The 19,429-nt window shown below is 52.4% G+C and overlaps 2 protein-coding genes across 3 annotated transcripts; one reads left to right on the top strand and one right to left on the bottom strand.

Annotated features, from left to right (window-relative positions):
- The first annotated feature begins 2,266 nt into the window (after positions 1–2,266).
- Positions 2,267–16,054, top strand: LOC138996815 (F-box only protein 50-like). 2 transcript variants are annotated; one of them, XM_070398000.1, is made up of 7 exons: positions 2,267–2,296; positions 13,124–13,510; positions 14,065–14,127; positions 14,208–14,259; positions 14,859–14,954; positions 15,466–15,604; positions 15,728–16,054. In XM_070398000.1, exons 2-7 carry the CDS (start codon positions 13,195–13,197, stop codon positions 15,866–15,868), a joined length of 807 nt encoding a protein of 268 aa, XP_070254101.1. In that variant the 5' UTR covers positions 2,267–2,296; positions 13,124–13,194; the 3' UTR covers positions 15,869–16,054. The 2 variants fall into 2 exon arrangements, with proteins under 2 accessions (XP_070254101.1, XP_070254102.1); XM_070398001.1 differs by lacking the exon at positions 2,267–2,296 and adding an exon at positions 12,847–12,863.
- An 880-nt stretch (positions 16,055–16,934) lies between these two features.
- LOC138996923 (syncollin-like) lies at positions 16,935–18,318 on the bottom strand. The gene is made up of 2 exons (XM_070398200.1): positions 17,924–18,318; positions 16,935–17,103 (listed from the first exon to the last, which is right to left on the bottom strand). The coding sequence occupies exons 1-2, from the start codon at positions 18,316–18,318 to the stop codon at positions 17,094–17,096; spliced, it is 405 nt and encodes a 134-aa protein (XP_070254301.1). The 3' UTR covers positions 16,935–17,093.
- Between the last annotated feature and the right edge of the window lie 1,111 nt (positions 18,319–19,429).

Below are 19,429 nucleotides of genomic sequence, written 5' to 3'. Positions count from 1 at the left end.
ATAGAAACATCAATGATGAGGGAGAATCATTGATTGGCTGCCTCCTGCACGCCCCCCACTGGGGATCAATCCCACAACCCAGGCATGCGCCCTCGACTGGAATCGAACCTGCGACTCATCAGTCTTCAGGCCGACACTCTATCCACTGACCCAAACAGGCGAGGGTCACACATGCCTTTTTGAAGGGCTGTCACTACTCAGGCCACTGTGGGCTTAGGAGAATCTGGCCCCACAGTGCTAAATGTTCTGATTTTTCTCCAAAAATCCTCATGTTCATGGAAAAGCTCTTGAATCTAAAAGATAGGCAACTCACTCAAAACATTTAACAATATTGTATGGACCAAGCAAAATCAAGATCATAGCTAATATTCATCAAGATCTTACTGTGGCCCTGGCCAGGTAGCTTAGTTGGTTAGAGTGTCGTCCCCATACCCCAAAGTTGTGGGTTTCCCTCGTCAGGGCACATTCGAGAAACAACCAATGAATCCATAAGTACGTGGAACAACAAATAAGTGCTGCTCTCGCTCTGAAATCAATAACTAAAGCCCTGGCTGGCGTGGCTCGGTTGAGCGCCGTCCCACGCACCAAAAGGTTGCTGGTTTGATCCCCAGTCAGGGCACATGCCCAGGTTGCAGGTTGCAGCCCCAGTAGGGGACGTGCAGGAGACAGCCGATGGATGTTTCTCTCATTGATGTTTCTTTCTCTCCCTCTCCCATCTTCTCTCTCTCTAAAGTTAATAAAAACATTTTAAAAAATGAAAAAAATATCTTCTTGAGCTCCTAATTGTTTGACCTCACTTAATCGTTAGTGAGTTGAATGCCACTCCCCTACCCCCATCCCACCCTTCACCCCCCCACCCGCCACCAAAAGACATGTCCCAGCAGAACCTATTAATGTGCCCTTATTTGGAAAAAGGGTCTTTGTAGATGCAGTTAAAGATCTTGAGATGAGATCATTCTGGTTTGTCTGGGTGGGACCTAAATCCAGTGACATTTGACACAGAGGAGAGGCCGTGTGAAGAGGCGGAGAGTGGAGTGATGAGGCACCAGCCACCCCACACCCCACCACCAGGCTTCAGGGTGAGCATGGCCGTGCTGACACTGATTTCAGGCTCTGGCCTCCAGAACTTGAGCAGAATACATTTTCTGCTATTTTCAGCATCCAAGTTTGTGGTAATTTCTTACGCAGCCACAGGAAACTAATACAACCCTCCTAGCAGCCCTCCCAGGAAGCACCTCCCTCACCCCATTTTACAGCTAGAAGACTGAGGACAGAGGCACGAAGCCACCAACCAGGTCACACAGCACGAAAGGGGTAGAGGCTGAGTTTGAACCCAGGCACTTAGCCTGGGAGTCCCTCCATGAGATCATCACGCCACAGCCTCCCGAAGAACTTCCGAGCCTGAGGGACCACGTGTCAACCTCTGTCTTCCTGTGTGATCAGTCAACTAGGGCCAGACCCCAACAAGGGGACTCTGGAAGAAAGATGGTTGCTCAAGGAGAAAGCCTGGGGCTGAGAGATGTTTGGGCTGGGGGATGAGATGAACAGCAAATAGAGTCCTGGCCGCCAGTTTGGGGAGGTGGGGACAGCTCAGAGCCTTTTCCTGGAAGATTAGAGGCATCTATAGAAGTTTGGGGCCTCCTGGATTAAAAAAAAATTAAACTCCCTTTCTTCCTCCCTCTCTTCCTCCCTCTCTTCCCCATTCCTTTATCTCTGACTTACTTTCTCTCTCTCTCTCTCTCTCTCTCTCTCTCTCTCTCTCTCTCTCTCTCTCTCTCATTCTTATTTAGTATTTGAACAGGTAACCTTAGCACATGGCACAAAATTCCAAGGGGGAAAGTGCAAAGTCCACCTCCTTCCCCATTGCAGCCTCTCCACCCCTCCCCAGAGGCAGCCACCGGTACAAGCAACTTGCATCTCCTTCCAGAAATGCATGCGCGAACCAGGACACACCCACAGGCATATACAGACATGCGTCCCACTGTACATAACTCCACAGTGCACCTTCTGTGCCTGGCTTTTTTCTACCCAACATTGTATCTTGGTGGTTGGTCCCGGCTGTTACATAAGAAGCAACCTGCTAATGGAGCATGTGAAACATGATTTATTCATATCATGGTTTATTGAATGTCCCTGTTGATGGCCATTCAGGAAGCTGGCAGTGCTCCACTGTTCCCATCAATGCCACAGCAGAGATCTGCACGGACTTCATGTGTGACACGGGGCATAGTTCTCTGTGTGCCCTGCCTTGCCTCCTCCCCGGCCGCTACAGGACTCCCACCTGCCCCTGTCCCAGGTAATGCTTCCTGGGTATTTCTGACCTCTGGGTCCTTCCCTGGCTCTGGTCAACCCCACCTCAAGGATGTACATCTCTTTCTTTCTGTCTCTGCTTCAGCCTCTCTAGATCTCTCTACCTCTTCTCTCTTTTTATCTTTGTCTCTCTCCCTCCCACCCCCCTTCCCTCCCTTTCTCTCTGTCCCTTCTTATTTCTTCCTTCTATCCTCACTCATCCCTGCCTCTCTGCTGCCCCCTGCAGGGTGAAGCTGGCTCCCAGCACAACTGCTCCCCACCCCTGTGGTTTATATTAAAGGAGACAACACCCAACCCAGCCCACATTTCTCCCACCCTCAAGCCCCCTCCTGACCTGGCTGGGCTTTCCCATCCCCCACAGTCCGGCTCCTCTAAGCCCCTGTGCCTGCTGTCCAAGACACCATCCCCCCATTCTCTCTATTAGGGGGATTCGGCCTTGGGACAAACTGACACTCCTAGGGGTGACACTGACTTTGAAGCAGGAATGGTGAGAACTAGACTTGGGTGCGTTGAATGTGGTTCCTTGGCTGGCAGAGTCTTGTACTCCTGCCAGGGGCCGGGCCTTCTTGCCCTCCCTGTCAGCAAAGAGAGCAATCAGTCTATGTCATCTCTGAGCTGGGCACAAATAATAAACAAACCACCCAAGGCCCTACCCTGGTGAGTCTGACATTCTCACGGGGTGACAGTTCATGACCAAGTGAGCATAATCATATACTTAAGGTATTTACAAATACCTAAGTTCATGAAAGAAAGAACAGGGTGTAGCAATAGGGAATAACAGGGGAAGGCCCAGATCACTGTTGACAAACCAACAGGGAACAATTACCAAGATATATTGTTAGGTAGAAAAAAAGCCAGAAGGATATGTGCATTATGAAGAGGTGACATTTCAGTGGAGATGAAAGCAGCCATGGAAGCATGGAACGTGAAGCCTTGCAGGCAGATGTGGCAGCATGTGCAAAGGCCCTGAGGTGGAAGGAATTTGTAGGTCAGGGACCAGCAAAATGATGGGACACCATGAGTGAGGGGGAGAGTGGCACAGTTTTATAGCTGAGAAACTAAGGCTTGGAAAAGGAAGTCCTTTGCCCAAGGACACACAAGGTTTGAAATGGGACTCGCAATATCTCTGAGGTATGCCTGTATTGCTTTTATTACCTCATTCAGCCCCGCATTTGTGTCTCAGCCCTGACCCTGTCTCAACTCCAGCCTTGAACATCAGCCACCCCTGGTTATCGCCCTTTGGATGCCCAGGACCTAACACATGTACAATGGAATGCTTGATTTCCTGCACCGCCCCATCTGTTCTGGTCTCTCTTCCCCTCTCTGCAAATGGTGCCACCTTTCGCCTATTGCTCAAACAAAAGACTGAACATTTCATCAACCCAGGAAGTCTACTCCCATATGTCTTTGCAGTTCATCCCCAGCTCAGGCTACCCTCCACCTGCTCTTTTTTATTCCAAACTAAAGGTCCAGGGCACGAAGTTCGTGTACAGGTAGAGTCTCTAGGCCTGGCCAGCGATCAGGGCCAATCAGAGCCTTCCGGCTGCCAGCTGGGGCCTTCCTTCATTCTGCGCCACCCCCTGGTGGGCAGCACACATCATAGCGAGTGATTGAACTCCCAGTCTCATGGTTGAACTCCCGAGGGGACAATTTGCATATTAGGCTTTTATATATGTAGACTAGAGGCCTGGTGCATGAAAATTCATGCACTGGAGGGGGGGGGTCCCTCAGCCCTGCCTGTTCACAGTCTGGAAGCCCTCAGAAGTGGGAGGCAACCCGGCCATCAGGGGAAGGAGATGCCCCCATCACACCTCTGCTGCTGCCACTGCCAGCAGCGCAAGCCTCAGCCGTCCCTGGTTACCTGAGCCTCGAGCCTGCCCTGGGCAGCTGGGCAGCCAACATCCGAGGCTTGCCTGTGCCTTGGCCAGCCCTAGGTGACTGGGGAGCCACCATCTGAGGCTTGCCTGCACCTCAGGCCAGCCCTGGGCAGCTGGGGGGCTGAGGGTAGGTCTGGCCACACTATGTGCCTGCCGCCCCACTGGCTGGGCTGAAAGGACTGTGGGACTCCAGCAGCGGGAGCAAGGAGCAACCAGACCCGCCTGCCACTCCCAGCGGGGCTGAAAGGACTGGGGGACTCGGGTGGGGCTGAGGGGACTGGACACTGCCATCTTGTGGCTATGGGCACCGCCATCTTTGTGACGGTGTGAGAGTCAATTTGCATATTCCATCTTTATTAGATAGGATTACTGTTGTCTTTTCTAGAATTTGATATAAGTGGAATTATATCATGCTCTTTTTTCACCTGGCCTTTGTCACTCTTTGTGATGATTTTAGTTTCGCCCATGTGGTTGCATGTTTCAATAGCTCAGGCTTTTTTTTCACTTAGAATAGTCCATGGTATGGATAGAGGTCGCCTACATTATCCATTCACCTGTTGATGGACATATATTGTTCTGATTTGAAGCTATAGTTGACTCTTGAACAATGTGGGGGTGAGGGATGTACAGTAAAGATCTACATATAACCATTTTTTTGGTTAATTCTCACCCTAGGATATTTTTTTTCATTGATTTTTAGAGACAGTGGAAGGGAGGGGGAGAGAGAAAATCATTGATGTGAGAGAGACACATTGATTTGTTGCCTCTTGCACATGCCCCAACAGGAGCAGGAGATCAAGCCTGCAACCAAGGTAGGTGCCCTTGACCAGAATCAAACTTGCCACCCTTCAGTCCTTGGACCAACACTCTAACCACTGAGCTAGGGCTCCACATATAATCTTTGACTCCCCCCAAACTGAACTGCTTATAACCTACTGTTGACCAGATAACCTATGGCAGTGATGGCGAACCTATGGCACGCGTGTCAGAGGTAACACACGAACTCATTTTTTTGGTTGATTTTTCTTTGTTAAATGGCATTTAAATATATAAAATAAATATCAAAAATATAAGTCTTTGTTTTACTATGGTTGCAAATATCAAAACATTTCTATATGTGACATGGCACCAGAGTTAAGTTTTTCAAAATGCTGACACGCCGAGCTCAAAAGGTTCGCCATCACTGACCTATGGTCTAACTGATAACATAAGTAGTCAATTAACACATATTTTGTATGTAATATGTATTATCCTATATAATAAAAGTGTAATAAGCTAAGTGTCTGACCAATCGGTCAACCGTTCAGTCGACCGCTCGACCAGTTGCTATGACGTGCATTGGCCACCAAGGGACAGACATTTCGACCAGTAGGTTAGCTTGCTGCTGGGGTCTGGCCGATAGGGACTGGGTGAGAGGGCCGGACACATCCTGGAGCCCTCCCGCAGTCCCTCCTCGGCCTGCCAGCCCCCATCGGCCCCCATCGGGACTGGGTGAGATGGCCCCCAATCGGCCCCGATTGCTGGCCAGGCCAAGGAACCCCACCTGTTCACGAATTCGTGCACCAGGTCTCTAGTGTACTATATTCTTACAATAAAATAAGCTAGAGAAAAGACGATGTTATTAAGAAAATTATAAGGAAGAGAAAATAAATTTTCAGTATTGATTTAAAAAACCTGCCTGTAAGTGGACCCACACAATTCAAACCCATGTTGTTTAAGGGTCAACTGTATTTTTAGAAAGTGTTGGGTGCAGGTCTTTGTGGGGACATGGCCTTTCATTTGAGGCTAAATCCTAGGAGCAGGATTGCCTGGTTATAGGGTGGGAGGATAATCAATTTTAAAAGAAATTGTAAAATTGTTTCCCAAGTGGCCGCATCATCACTCATGTTTTTTAATGTTTCCTGATGTATGAAGGGTGGCTTTTGGGGAAGGGTGCCATTTGGTCAACAGACCTGTTTGGAAAGGAGACCTTTGAGCTGTAATGCTGAAAGCCACTGGGATTTGCAGGGCTCTGGTTGTTCTCCTGGATCCCTCAGAATTAGGTAAAAATGTTTCTCATAGTAGGAATGTGGGATGTGAGCTTCTTAACTTTTATTTATTTATTTATTTATTTATTTATTTATTTATTTAATCTTTATTGTTGAGATTATTACAAATGTTCCTCTTTTTTTCCCCCATAGCTCCCCTCCACCCGGTTCCCACCCCACTCCAGGCCTCCCCCCCCACCCCACCCCCCGCTTTACCCCCACTGACCTCGTCCATAGGTTAAGCTCTTTGTCCAATCTTTTCCCACACCTCCCACAACCCCTTCCCCACCCCCCCAAGAATTGTCATTCTGCTCCCTTTCCATGCCCCTGATTCTATTCCATTCATCAGTCTGTTCTGTTCATCAGGTTTTTTATTTATTTGATTTTTAGATTCACTTGTTGATAGATATGTATTTGTTGTCACTTGTTGTTCATAATTTTTTATCTTTACCTTTTTCTTTTTCTTCCTCTTCTTAAAGAATACCCTTCAGCATTTCATATAATACTGTTTGGTGGTGATGAACTCCTTTAGCTTTTTCTTGTCTGTGAAGTTCTTTATCTGACCTTCAATTCTAAATGATAGCTTTGTTGGGCAGAGTAATCTTGGTTGTAGGTTCTTGCTATTCATCACTTTGTATATTTCTTTTTTTTTTTAAATATGTTTTATTAATTTTTTTTTACATTTTTGATTTTTTTTTATTAAATTTTTATTGTTCAGATTACATTTGTTCCTCTTCCCCCCCCCATAACTCCCCTCCTTCCAGTTCCCGCCCCACCCTCCGCCCTCACTCCCCACCCACTGTCCTCATCCATAGGTGCACGATTTTTGTCCAGTCTCTTCCCGAATCTCCCATTCCCCTTTCCCCCCCAAGAATAGTCAGTCCATTCCCTTTCTATGCCCCTGATTCATTACAATCACCAGTTCATTCTGTACATCAGATTATTTATTCACTTGATTCTTAGATTCACTTGTTGATAGATGCATGTTTGTTGTTCACAATTTGTATCTTTACCTTTTTCTTCTTCCTCTTCTTAAAGGATACCTTTCAGTCTTTCGTGTAATACTGGTTTAGTGGTGATGAACTCCTTTAGCTTTTCCTTGTCTGCGAAGCTCTTTATCTGACCTTCAATTCTGAATGATAGCTTTGCTGGATAAAGTAATCTTGGTTGTAGGTTTTTGGTATTCATCACTTTGAATATTTCTTGCCATTCCCTTCTGGCCTGCAAAGTTTCTGTTGAGAAATCAGCTGACAGTCGTATGGATATTCCCTTGTAGGTAATTGACTCTCTTTCTCTTGCTGCTTTTAAGATTCTCTCTTTGTCTTTTGCTCTTGGCATTTTAATTATGATGTGTCTTGGTGTGGTCCTCTTTGGATTCCTTTTGTTTGGGGTTCTCTGCGCTTCTTGGACCTGTAAGTCCATTTCTTTCACCAGGTGGGGGAAGTTTTCTGCCATTATTTCTTGAAATAGGTTCTCAATATCTTGCTGTCTCTCATCTTCTGGCACCCCAATAATTCTGATATTGGTCCACTTGAAGCTGTCCCAGAGGCTCCTTACACTATCTTCACACTTTCGGATTCTTTTTTCATTTTGCTTTTCCAATTGGGTGTTTTTTGTCAAATCTTTGGTTTGATTCTTGTGCTCCTCTGGTCTGCTATTGGGTATAATATTCTTTATTTCAGTCCGTGTATGCTTACTTTCTAATTTCTTTATCGTAGCATCGAGGGTCTCATTAGTTTTCGTGAGGCTCTGCTCAAGTTTATAGCAAGCCCTCAAAATTGCGATTTTTAGCTCCATATCCTCCATTTCTGTCATGTTTTTTTTGTCTCCGCATCTTTTATGCTTTCTTGGTGCACCCCCTTGTGGTCTTTGTGCACAGTCTTGTTCTAGCCAAGCCTTAATTGTTGTAGTTAACACTAGAGGGATTTGACCACCAGGCCGACTGGCTGTAGGAATCAGCTGTGTAGAAAACTTCAGTCCTCTGGGGAGGCGCTAATCCAGCCTTTGCCTGAGGCGATCGGCAAATGGCTCTGCGCAGGGCTTGGGCGGGGCGGGCTCAACAGGGCGGGGGGAGGGAGCAGCTATGGCTGCTCTCAGTCCGTCCCCAGGGGCTCTGCCTCTCTGTCCCAGCGACCGCTGCAAACCTCGGAGGGACCGTAGTCAGACAGTCCTGCTTCTCCCGTTTGAGTCTGGGTCCCTAGAGACTCGCCCGGATCTGGAGCCCAGAGTCTGAGACTCCCTCCTGATTGAAAACGACAACCGCGCCCTCAGTCACCAGCCCGCTTTGCGCGCGCACCGCCGCACCACCGTACCTTTAAATTTTCCACACTGCGCCTCCTCTGAGCCTCGGAATGCTGTTGTTTTTCCTTCTAGTTGAAGAGTCTCTCCTCAGCCAGCCTTCCTGTGGTTCTGGTTGATGTCCGTTCTGTCTTTTAGTTGTATTTTTGAAGTGGTTGTTCGAGGCAGCAAACTCCGGTGTTTACCTATGCCGCCATCTTGGTTTCTCCCACTTTGTATATTTCTTGCCACTTCCTTCTGGCCTGTATAGTTTCTGTTGAGAAATCAGCTGACAGTCGTATGGGTACTCCCTTGTAGGTAACTAACTGTTTTTCTCTTGCTGCTTTTAAAATTATTTCTTTGTCTTTTGCCCTTGGCATTTTAATTATGATGTGTCTTGGTGTGGTCCTCTTTGGATTCCTTTTGTTTGGGGTTCTCTGCGCTTCCTGGACTTGTAGGTCTATTTCTTTCACCAGGTAGGGGAAATTTTCTGTCATTATTTCTTCAAATAGGTTTTCAATATCTTGCTCTCTCTCTTCTTCATCCATAATTCGGATGTTGGTATGCTTGAAGTTGTCCCAGAGGCTCCTTACACTATCTTCATATTTTTGGATTCTTTTTGCTTTTCTGGTTGGGTGTTTTTGCTTCTTCATATTTCAAATCTTTGCCTTGATTCTTGGAATCCTCTACTCTGCTTTTGGATCTCTGTATATTATTCTTTATTTCAGTCAGTGTATGCTTAACTTCTGATTGGTCCTTTTTCATATCCTTGAGGGTCTCACTAAATTTCTTGGAGGTTTCTAGAAGATTCTTGAGTAACTTTATATCCGTGGTTTTGAACGCTATATCCAGTATTTTGCTTTCATCCGTTTATTTCATTTGTGACTTATTTCTTTGTCTCCACATTTTGGCTGCTTCCCTATGTTTGTTTCTATGTACTGGGTAGCTACTAAGTCTCCTTGAGTTGATAGAGTGGCCTTGTGTGCTAGGTGTCCTATAGGGCCCAGTGGCTCAGCCTCCCCAGTCACCTGAGGTGGACACTCTTGGTGCACCCCTTTGTGGGCTGTTTGCACAGTCTTGTTTTAGTTAACCCTTGATTGCTGTTGGTGTCATTGGGAGGAATTGACCTACAGGCCAATTGGCTGTGATGACCATCTGTGTCTACACTGAAAGATCAGTTGTGCAGGAGACACCCTTATGGGGCAGGACTTGCTTCAGTGGGGCTTTGGTGCTCACTGAGTCTGCCCCTTGAGTGTGTCTTTTATGGATGTGAAGAGTTGTAATCTGGTAAGGTCTCACTCTGACCACTGGGTACACTGGCTCTTGGATCTCCAAAAAGGTGCAAAGTCAGCCACTGTCTGGGGCTGCCCAGCAGGAGCTACAGAGACATCTGCAGATTCCTACTCTTTGTATGGGGTTTGTAAGTGCCCAGATGAGGCCCAGCTGTGAAGCAAGGCAGGATGCTGCTGCCGGCCTTGGGCCTTCTTTTGGAAGCTCTGGGGCTCTCTGACCCAGCTGCAGTTTGACAGGTTTTAGGTGGAGAGAGGACAGGACATTCATATGCAAAAGCTGATGCACACAGCTTGGGTGGGATCCTAAAGTGGGTGGGGCGGGGTCTCTGGGAATCACCAGGACAGAGCAAACAGCAATGGCTGCCAGTCAGCCCTGCATCTGAGAGGTCCCCGGGTCTCCGGGTCCCACGCCCCCGTGCAGGAACAACGATCGCTACGAGCACTTCTGAGAGAAAGCCACCCTCGCATTCCTGTTCCGATGCCAGACAGTCCAGTTTCTCCCCATATGTGTCTGGGTCCCCCAGAGTCTCACCTGGAACTGGAGTTCAGAGCAAGCGAGAGCTTGTATCTCCCTCCTCATTAAAAGAGCAGCACATCCAGGTGCCAGCACTTGCCGCGCCTCCACACCTCTTACCAGTCTCGATGCACTTTCTTCACCTCTCTAGTTGTGGAACTTCCACTCCGCCAGCTTTCCCGTGGTTCTGGGTGGTAGTTGTTCTGCCTTTTAGTTGTAATTTTGATGTGGTTGTGAGAGGCAGCAAGTATAGGTGTTTACTTATGCTGCCATCTTGGTTCTCGCTTCTTGACTTTTAGATTCTGGGGGCAGAGGGACTGAGTAGGACTCCTGGGAGGAGGGCTTGAAAATACACATTTTAAACAAGCTCCCTGGGTGAATCTGAGGTGCCTTAATGCTTGGGAACCTCTAAGTGTGGGGGTGTGGGGAGAAGGCAGGGCATTCCAGGTGGGAAGAACTTCAGGAGCAAAATCCCTGAGATGAGAGAGAACAGATCACAGAGGCGGGGCTCAGGGATCTGGGGCCTCGGATGCCTGCCAGAAACCTGGGACTTGCTGAGGACACTGGGGAGCCATGGCAGGTGTAAGTGGGGGAGTGAGTTGTTGGCTTTGGGCTTTCATAGAACCCCCTGGCTGCCACCGTGTGTGTGTGTGTGTGTGTGTGTGTGTCCACTCTCAGGGAAGGAATGATATGGAAACCATGGCAGGCAGGGGGCAGGCAGAGGAGGGGGTGTCGATTTCCACTTTGCAGACTCTCCCTTGCCCTTATTTTTAGGTGCCTGGCTCCCAGCAGCTCCCTGCCCTGCCCTGGATTCTAACCTGGAGACAGCTCTGACTCTATGGGCCACACTCTTCTTTCTCCTCCTCGTCCTCCTCCTCCTCCAATGAGGACAGGTGGGCAAGCCACCAGAGAGGGTGTGGGTTTGTGATGCCTGGGGAGAGTCTCTGGTTGTTGGGTTGTCCTGGGCTCTTTGAGTGCTTGTCTGGAAGTCTCCTGGGAGCTTCCATGTGCAGTGGGGCTAGGCGCCAGTATGTATTAGTTGGTTTGTCCCCTCCCATGGGTCCTTTCTGCCTGCCAGGACCCTAAATTGGCTTATTCCCAACTTTCCCAGGCCAGGTTGCTTCACCTCTCTGCCTCTGATCTGTGAATGAAGGTATTATTATCAGTTTCTGCTTCCTGAGGTTGTTGAGAAGTTCAGGGAGTTAAAGACAGACAATAAATATGACCATTATTATCTCCTGTCTGCTTCTGTGTGTTTCTCCTTGGGTGTGATTTGAATCTGTGTCCCTGTGTATCTTATCTGAAGTTCTGTGTGTCCAACGTGCCACATACCAGCTGTGCAACCTTGTGTGAGTTACTAGACCTTACCGTGTCTCAGTTTCCTCGTCTGCAAAATGAGTTTAGTATCTGCTTCCTAGGGAGGATGCGGAGATTGAATTAATCACCCCACCTGAAGAGCTGGAACAGTCCCTGGCACAGTCAGCCCTCAGTTGCATGAGTGTCATCACTGGGGTGTGAACTCAGCTCCCAGTGTCTGCAGCATGTTTCCCCTCCAATCTGGGGCAGAAAGCTCCCAGGCCTGTGAGAGTGGCCTCTGTTTCCTCATCTGTGAAACAGGGGTAGCAACAGCACCCACATAGGGTTGGTGTGCATGTGAGATGGGACTGGAGCACGTGGGGCGCACACAGCTCCACAACACGTTTGCTGTTACCTTTCCGTATAATAGCAGCACCTCCCTCCTCTGGTCTTAGAGGATGAAATGAACGTGTGCGCACTTAGACGGGCACCCAGCAAGCAGAAAGCACTGGCTGACACGGAATCTGTGTGGAACTCTGCGCCTCTGCTGGCCTGGTGTGGGATGTGGCGTGGGCAGGATGTGGCCGTGGGCATCTGGCCCTACAGGTTTCTCCACCATCCCACTTCCTCCACACCCCCACCTCCTGCCCCCGCCACGGTCCCACCCCTCACTCCAAACTCCTCCTCTGAGGGAGGAGGCTTTGGCAGTCTGTGTTGCCTGCCCCAGCCCCAGGAAGGGGTGCTGGCACCCCAAAAACCCAGAGAGTGTTGCTGCTTCCGTCTCTGCTGCTATCTCAGTGTCTCACCAGGAACCCCCATGTGGGTGACTCCCTATCTCTGACTATAGGTCTCTTTCTGTCCTGCACCTCACACCTTGGTTTCCAGAACAGGAAATGTCAGGGTCCCAAGGGCGTGTCCCAGGTGGGGACAGAGCAGGACCTCCCCCTCTGCTGACACCCCCTCTGCTGAGAGGAGAGGCTGAAAGAGGGGGTCTTCATTAATTAACCCCCTGCCAAGCTGGATCTTTTTAAAAAAATATATGTTTTTATTGATTTCAGAGAGGAATGGAGAGGGAGAGAGAGAGAGAAACATCAATGATGAGAAAGAATCATTGATTGGCTGCCTCCTGCACGCTCCCTACTGGGGACTGAGCCTGCAACCCAGGCATGTGCCCTTGACCAGAATAGAACCCGGGAGAACCCTTCAGTCCGCAGACCGACGCTCTATCCACTGAGCCAAACCAGCTAGGGCCCTGCTGGATCTTAATGAGGTGGATGGGCCTCCTTAGAGAGCGTTAGCTCCCTTGTCACACCCCAATCCCAGGCCCGCGCTCCGGGGAAATGAGCAGGAGGCTTGGGAAACTGAGGCGGGGCTAAGACCTGGCCTCCTGGTCTGAGACAGGAGGGGGCTGGGGGCCTGAACTCTTGGCTCTGAGGGAGGAAGGGCTGGGGACCTGGCCTCCTCCGTCCGAGGGAGGAGTGCCTGCGGGCCCAGATCCTTCCCACTACACACCCCTCTCTTTAATTTCAGCTGGAGAGCCCCGCCCCCCCGACCCAGTTACCCCGAGCCCTGCGGCGGAGCCCGGACAGTCGCCCGCCCGGATGGAGGAGGTGCAGGAGGGACGCGAGCTCGGCGCCGGGATGGATTCCGAGGAGCCCGCGAGCCCCCAGAGCCCCCGGGAGCCGCCCTCGCCACCGTCGCCACCTCCACTGCAGTCGCCGCCGTCGCCCGCTACCCCCGAGAGCCCCGGTGTGTCCCCCGCAGAGGAGCCGTCGGAGGCCCACGCGCGGCAGTTGCTGCTGCAGGAGTGGGGGCCGCCGGGCGCGAGCCTGGAGCTGCCGCCGGGCCTCACCTGGAAGCTGCTCTTCCTGCGGCGGCCGCTCTACCGCAACCTGCTGCGCTCGCCCAACCCCGAAGGTGCGGGTGCCGCCAGCCTAGCTTCCTCCCCAACGCTGCCTACCCAGGCCGTCTGCTCTTCTTCCATCAGTTCCCTTGTCTCGCTATCCCTGTTTCTGTGCCTTTGTCTGTTATTTGTACCTCTGTCTGTCTGCTTGAGGCTCTGTCCTGCCTTGTATCCCTGCCTCTGTCTCCTTCTGTGCCATGTGTCTCTAGCTCTCCCTGTGTCTCTTGTCACCCCGGCTCACTCCCTTCCTCCTGCTCCCCGTCCCCCCCGACCCCCACCCCCGCTCCTCCCGCTCCTCCCTCTACCTATATCCTAAGTGCCTTTTTCTTGGTGCCTCCCTGTCCCTCTGTCTCTGCCTCACCAGAATGCACCTGGTCCCTCTCCCCCAGGACATTCTCAGGGCTGTCCCTGGGCCCTGGCTCACTCACCCCTGCCAGACTGGTCTGGCCTGGTGGGTGGCACAGCTTCCTGCCCTTCCAGAGGGGCCCTGGGGGTAGGGTGCGGGGAGAGGGTGGACAGGGGCAGCTCCAGCAGGCCTGAGGCTCTGTGTATCACCTGCCCATTTCAGGCATCAACATTTATGAGCCAGCGCCCCCTACTGGCCCCACTCGGCAGCCCCTGGAGACGCTGGGTGAGTGCTTGGGGGCTGGTCCCCAGGGGAGGGCGCCAGACACTCTGTGCTTTCTCACCCTTTGCTCCTCCACCTGGCAGGCAACTTCCGTGGGTGGTACATTAGGACTGAGCAGCTCCAGCACAACTGCAGGTGAGTGGGCAGGCCCCGGGCCTGCGATGGATTCCCTCCTCCAGCCTTCCTTGCTGGGGGACCTGGAGAAAATGACTTTGCCTCTCTGGGCCTCAGTTTCTTGCTCTGTAAACAGTTAGTCACCTGCCCAGAAAATGCTCCTAACACACAGCACAGGCTATGGCCAGGTCTGGCTTACACATGGTAGGTGTTCACAAGTAGCAGCTATTATTGTTCCTCTGCTGAGCCTCTTCCCCTGGGAGGAGGCGAGTCCCCAGTTCCCGTCACCCTCTGGTAGTGGGTGAGATGGTGTAACTCAGAGGCTCAGAGTCACGCTGGCCCGGAGCTTCTTTGCTGCTTGACATTGGGCAACTCACTTCCCTTCTTGAGCCTCGGTTTCCCCACTGCAGCACAGGGTTCAGAATGCATCGCCTGCCGAGAGGGTGATGGGAACTGAGACTATAAGGCGCCCAGTGAGGGCCCAGCGCCCATACCGGGGTCCCCTGGATATGAGGGTGCTGTGATCAGGTTTCCTGCTCCCTGGGGTCAGGCTGGCCTGGGAGATGCCCAAGAATGCCAGCAGGTCCCAGAGCCCGCCTCCCCTGTGCCCTCTCCCACAGCTGGACGGTGAAGCATCAGTGTGTGGATCTGCTGGCCGAGGGCCTGTGGGAGGAGCTTCTTGATGACGAGCAGCCAGACATTACTGTCATGGACTGGTACGTGCCTCCCCCCACCAGGGTGCACACAGGGGATCCCCAGGGCACAACCCCGCCCCGCCCTCCCCTTTGGTCTGAGCCTCCCACCAGGACTCTCCTGTCCCTGCAGGACCCAGCCCTGCCCACCTCTGTGGCCCCTTCTCTCTGACCCCTTCAGGTTTTGAAATGTGCCAGGCCCAAGGCTGTTCTTTCCTCTTCAGATGCTTGTCTTTCTCAGGACGATTCGTCCTTGTCCTTCAGGAGTCAGTTACACATGGCTCCACCGGGAAGTCTTCCCTGACCAGCCCCCATGCTGGTCCTGACTATTCCTGCTGGTCACTGCCTCCCCACTGGACTATGGATCCCAAGAGGGGCGGGCAGGGGGCTGTGTTGCCAGCACCAGCCAGCCCAGGGGCGGGGGCGGAGGGGGGGGGCGGTGTCAGTGAGTGGTGCTAAATGGTGATTGGGGCAAGACATTGGGGTGGGGATGTTGGGTCTGAGGTGGCAGCTGAAGGCCTTCCCCCACCCCCAGGTTTGAGGACAGCCGGCTGGACGTGTGTGTCTATGAGTTGCATGTCTGGCTGCTGGCAGCTGACCGACACAGCATCATTGCTCAGCACCATGTGGCCCCCCGGACCTCTGGGAGGGGCCCTCCTGGCCGCTGGGTCCAGGTGAGACTCCCTGTCCCAGCTGCCAACCCAGACCCGTCCCAAGACCTCACAGAGGGAGGAGGGGGGAGAGCAGGGCTCATGGGTCCCTAATAAGGACTTCTTTCTGACCCGCTGCTGCCACAGGTGTCCCACGTATTCCGCCAGTATGGCCCTGGTGTGCGATTTGTCCACTTCCTGCACAAGACAAAGAACCGCATGGAGGCTGGTGGGCTGCGGCGAACAAGGGTGACTGACTCCTCCGTGTCTGTGCAGTTCAGGGAGTGACTGGCTGTTTTGGCCCCTTGTCTCAACCTGAGTGTCTGACTTCATCGCCCTCCCCACCCCCAACATATAAATCTTTGGCATTTCCCCTGCATTCTCGGGGCTCCAGGAGGGCAGGGACCATGTCTTCCCGAGGCAGTGCTCAAAGACAGTAGGTGCTCAATAAATCTTGTGGACTAAACCAGTAAACACCTGTGCCCAAGGATTCTGAGTATTTTGCCATCTTTGCTCCTTAGAACTTCGCTGAGTTCCCAGCCCACTCGCACACCCTCTGCTCTGTGATCCTCCAGCACCTCACACCTGCTCCACCTCCCACGCCTCCCTTAACCTCTGATCTCTTCACATACCCCCACCTTATGGTCTCTTACCATCTCCACTTACCTCCTTCCCCCACGTTTCTTAGCTCTCAGAATCCCCCCGAATTCTCCTCCTCCATCCAACCCCAAGCTGTCCTCCCCCCTGAGCTGTCCCCATACCTTTCCTTCCCAGGACCCACAATTCTCTTCTTTAGCTTCTCCTAAGAGCCTCCAGACCCAGGTATCCATCAAGGGCCCCATCCCTGGGGGTGGGGGTGAGAATAGGTTGCAAAGTCACATTTGCAGCAATATGCAAATTTGCACTAAAGTGCCTTCCATGTGTAGGGGAGGGGAGGGTTGAAGGATTGAACAACCCATAAGTCCTAGGCTCTGGCCAGATCTCACAACAGACCCTGGCTTGGCCTGGGCTGGTCCTTGAAGGCCTCCTGCTGTCTCATGCATGAATCCTGAGTCTGGAGGTCCCTGGCAGGCCAGAGCAGCGGGGGTCACTCAGGAAAGGGCTGTGCACCGAAAGGTCTGGGAAGCATGTCAATGTCTAATTATCAGCAGCGGTGCCATTGCATGCCACACTTGCTTCCTGTGTGCGTGTGTCTGTGCACACCTAAATCCACGTCAGAGTCTATGGGTGCGTCCCCAGTCACAGCACTGCCCCAGGTAGGGCTGATCCTGGCATGACCACCCTGCTGTCTCCCCATCCCACCCCCATCCTGTGTGGACTTGGGTCCCAAGCACAAGCAGATGGCAGACAGGGGCAACTTCATAAGGACTGTATTGCGGGGAAGGCAGGGTGGGAGGGGGCAGGCAGAAAGCTCTCTTGTTTGGGACGTGGGGCCCTCAGCAGGCCCCAGGGACAAGGCTGGGTGAGGGGCTCCCCATTCTGTGGGGGCTGGAGATGAGGGGCCTCTGAGGCATCAGTAGCACCTGCAACAAAATAAAAACTGATCACCACGAAGTGCCAGGGGCTCAGAGATTCTTGGCTTGGGGAGCTCTAGAGCCTGAGATAAGGTGTGGGCTGGGCTCCCACTTCAGGAGCAGGGGCTCCTGGAGCTCTTAGGGGGTGTCGGGGGTGGTGGTTTGGAGGCTACTGTGGCTAGACTTAGGGTCCCAAGTCCGTGAGTTTGCATATGTGAGTGCAGGGTGGGCTCAGGGCTCCAAATGCTCCAGAACCTTCCCAAGGACCCTGGGACTGGGTCCTGGTGTTGAGGCTGTCCTAGAGGGTGTGGGTGGTTAGGGAGCATAAGGCCCAGGCAGGGTGTCCCCAGATATGAGTCTGGGGTCTTGAGGTCTGGGTCAGATGTAGAGTCTGGGAGGCCCGAGGCAGCTCTGAGATCTGACGATCTGGGGAGAAGGAAGAACTGGCTTTGGTTCTGGGGCTCCAGGGTGAGGGGTAGATGGCTCCACATCCCAAGCTCAGCTGGGCAGCTCAGGGGTTAGTGGCCCTCACTGAACAGTGTAGCTGTGGGTAGGCAGGTGGGGATCAGGAAGGTTGGGGGGTGCTCCCTAAATGGAGGGGGTTGCGTCACTTCTGAGTGGGAGAATCCCAGAACTGGTCTGAGAGATCCAAGGGGCATGGGCTTCGGGGAGGGATGCGGGTGAGAAGGGGCCTCCAGGATGGGTCTAGGGATTCCCCATTTGGGTCAGGGACTCAGGGGTCTGGGCAAACTGAAGCTGGGGGTGGTGGTGGGGCTGGGTTCTGTGCTGTGGAAGCGATGTGCGCACTGGCACGGGGACAGGAGGGCACCTGCAGTAGATGGAGGAGATGGCGTTGGACCAGTGGCCAAAGATGCCCCTGCGGTACTCTTCAAGGCGCGGGTAGGTGCCTGTCTTGAACTTGCGAGTTTTGCCACCCTTGCCGTTGCGGGACCACACGGTGAGCTCACAGCGCGGGGCCACCACCAGTGAGGAGATGACGTTCCTCCAGTCATAGGGCAGGAAGGGCAGGTCGGTGTCTGTCTCTATGGTCAGCTCCGCGCCTTGGCAGCAGTTCTCATAGTATGGGTCGCTCTTGTCATAGAACTTGGCGCATATCCGTGTCCCATTGGGGTTCTTGAGTTCAGCGGCTGCCGGGCAGGCGCCTCGGACACCGGGGATGGCCACCAGGGCCAGGGCCAGCAGCAGTGGGCACAGCGGGGCCATGGCGAAACTGCAGGGCTGCGCCCCTGCGGGCTTTTATGCTCCTGACCCGTGGGAAGGGACAAGCTGCGAGATTAGGACTCTGGGAGGAAGGGGGAGGGGGAGCCCTTCCTAGTCCAGGTCGCAAACCCACAAGGAGAAATACAGGATGGACATATTTGTATGAAACAGCAGCTTACATCAATACACAGGACTTGAGGGTCGGTCACTGCAGCACAGAGGGGACAGGGTTAATAGGTTGGGCAGGAAGAGTTCTTACAAACTGACCTGGAATGAACCACCCCACCTCACCCACCTCCTTCAACAGGAGAGGCTGAGGGAGGGGGAAGAGGAGGGGGGCTGGGCCTTCAGGCGGGGCAGGTCTCAAGACCTTGGGAAAGTAGAAGCTGGAGATGGAAGGGGGGGGGGGAGGGGTGGTGCAGGAGGAGGGACAGGGAAGAGCTCCTTCACTCAGGAGTGGGAGATCTTCCTGACCAAGTTCAGAAGCCAGAATCTGTGAAATATGAGATAGGCCTATTGTGTAACACTTACAGCCATTACAGCCCGGCCAGTGTGGCTCAGTGGTTGAGTGTGGGCCTGTGAACCAGGAGGTCACAGTTGGATTGCAGGTCAAGGCACATGCCCAGGTGCAGGCTGGGGGGCCTGCAGAAGGCAGCCGATCAGTGACTCACTCTCACCATTGATGTTTCTATCTTTTCTCTCCCTTCCTCTCTGAAACCAATAGAAATATCTATTTTTAAAAAGCAAAGAACGAAAACCATTGCAAGGCCCCCTGGTGGGTGTGGCTCAGTTCGTTGGGCCTGGTCCAGTGCAGGGAAAGCTGCTGGTTCCATTCTCTGACAGTCAACAGGTCAACCAGTCACTTTGATGTGCCCTGATCACCAGGGGGCAGGCGCTCCAATCAGTAGGGTAGCTTGCTGCTGGGTTCTGGGAGCGGGGGGAGGGGGGGCTATGGGGTTGTAGGTTCAATCCCCTGTAGGGGGCATGCTGGAGGCAGCCAATCTATGTTTGCTCTCACATCTATGTTTCTCTTTCTCTCTCTCTTTCCCTTCTCTCTCTAGAAAATGAATTTAAAAAACACCACACAATGCATTGCAAGGCAATGTGCAAAGGC

This window comes from Myotis yumanensis, unplaced genomic scaffold (assembly GCF_028538775.1).
Source record: "Myotis yumanensis isolate MYYU_CA2020_CCGP unplaced genomic scaffold, mMyoYum1.0.hap1 SCAF_18, whole genome shotgun sequence".
In the NCBI taxonomy this organism is placed as follows: Eukaryota; Metazoa; Chordata; class Mammalia; order Chiroptera; family Vespertilionidae; genus Myotis; species Myotis yumanensis.
The sequence above is the reverse complement of the archived record's forward strand: the minus strand, read 5'-3'. Positions and strand labels throughout refer to the sequence as shown.

Excerpts from the sequence above, each read along its gene's own strand:
- LOC138996923 (XM_070398200.1), bottom strand. The coding sequence starts at position 18,318 with ATGGCCCCGCTGTGCCCACTGCTGCTGGCCCTGGCCCTGGTGGCCATC.
- LOC138996815 (XM_070398000.1), top strand. The coding sequence starts at position 13,195 with ATGGAGGAGGTGCAGGAGGGACGCGAGCTCGGCGCCGGGATGGATTCC. Across the intron at positions 13,511-14,064 it reads GCGCTCGCCCAACCCCGAAG|GCATCAACATTTATGAGCCA; the intron begins GTGCGGGTGCCG and ends TGCCCATTTCAG. Across the intron at positions 15,605-15,727 it reads CTCCTGGCCGCTGGGTCCAG|GTGTCCCACGTATTCCGCCA; the intron begins GTGAGACTCCCT and ends CTGCTGCCACAG.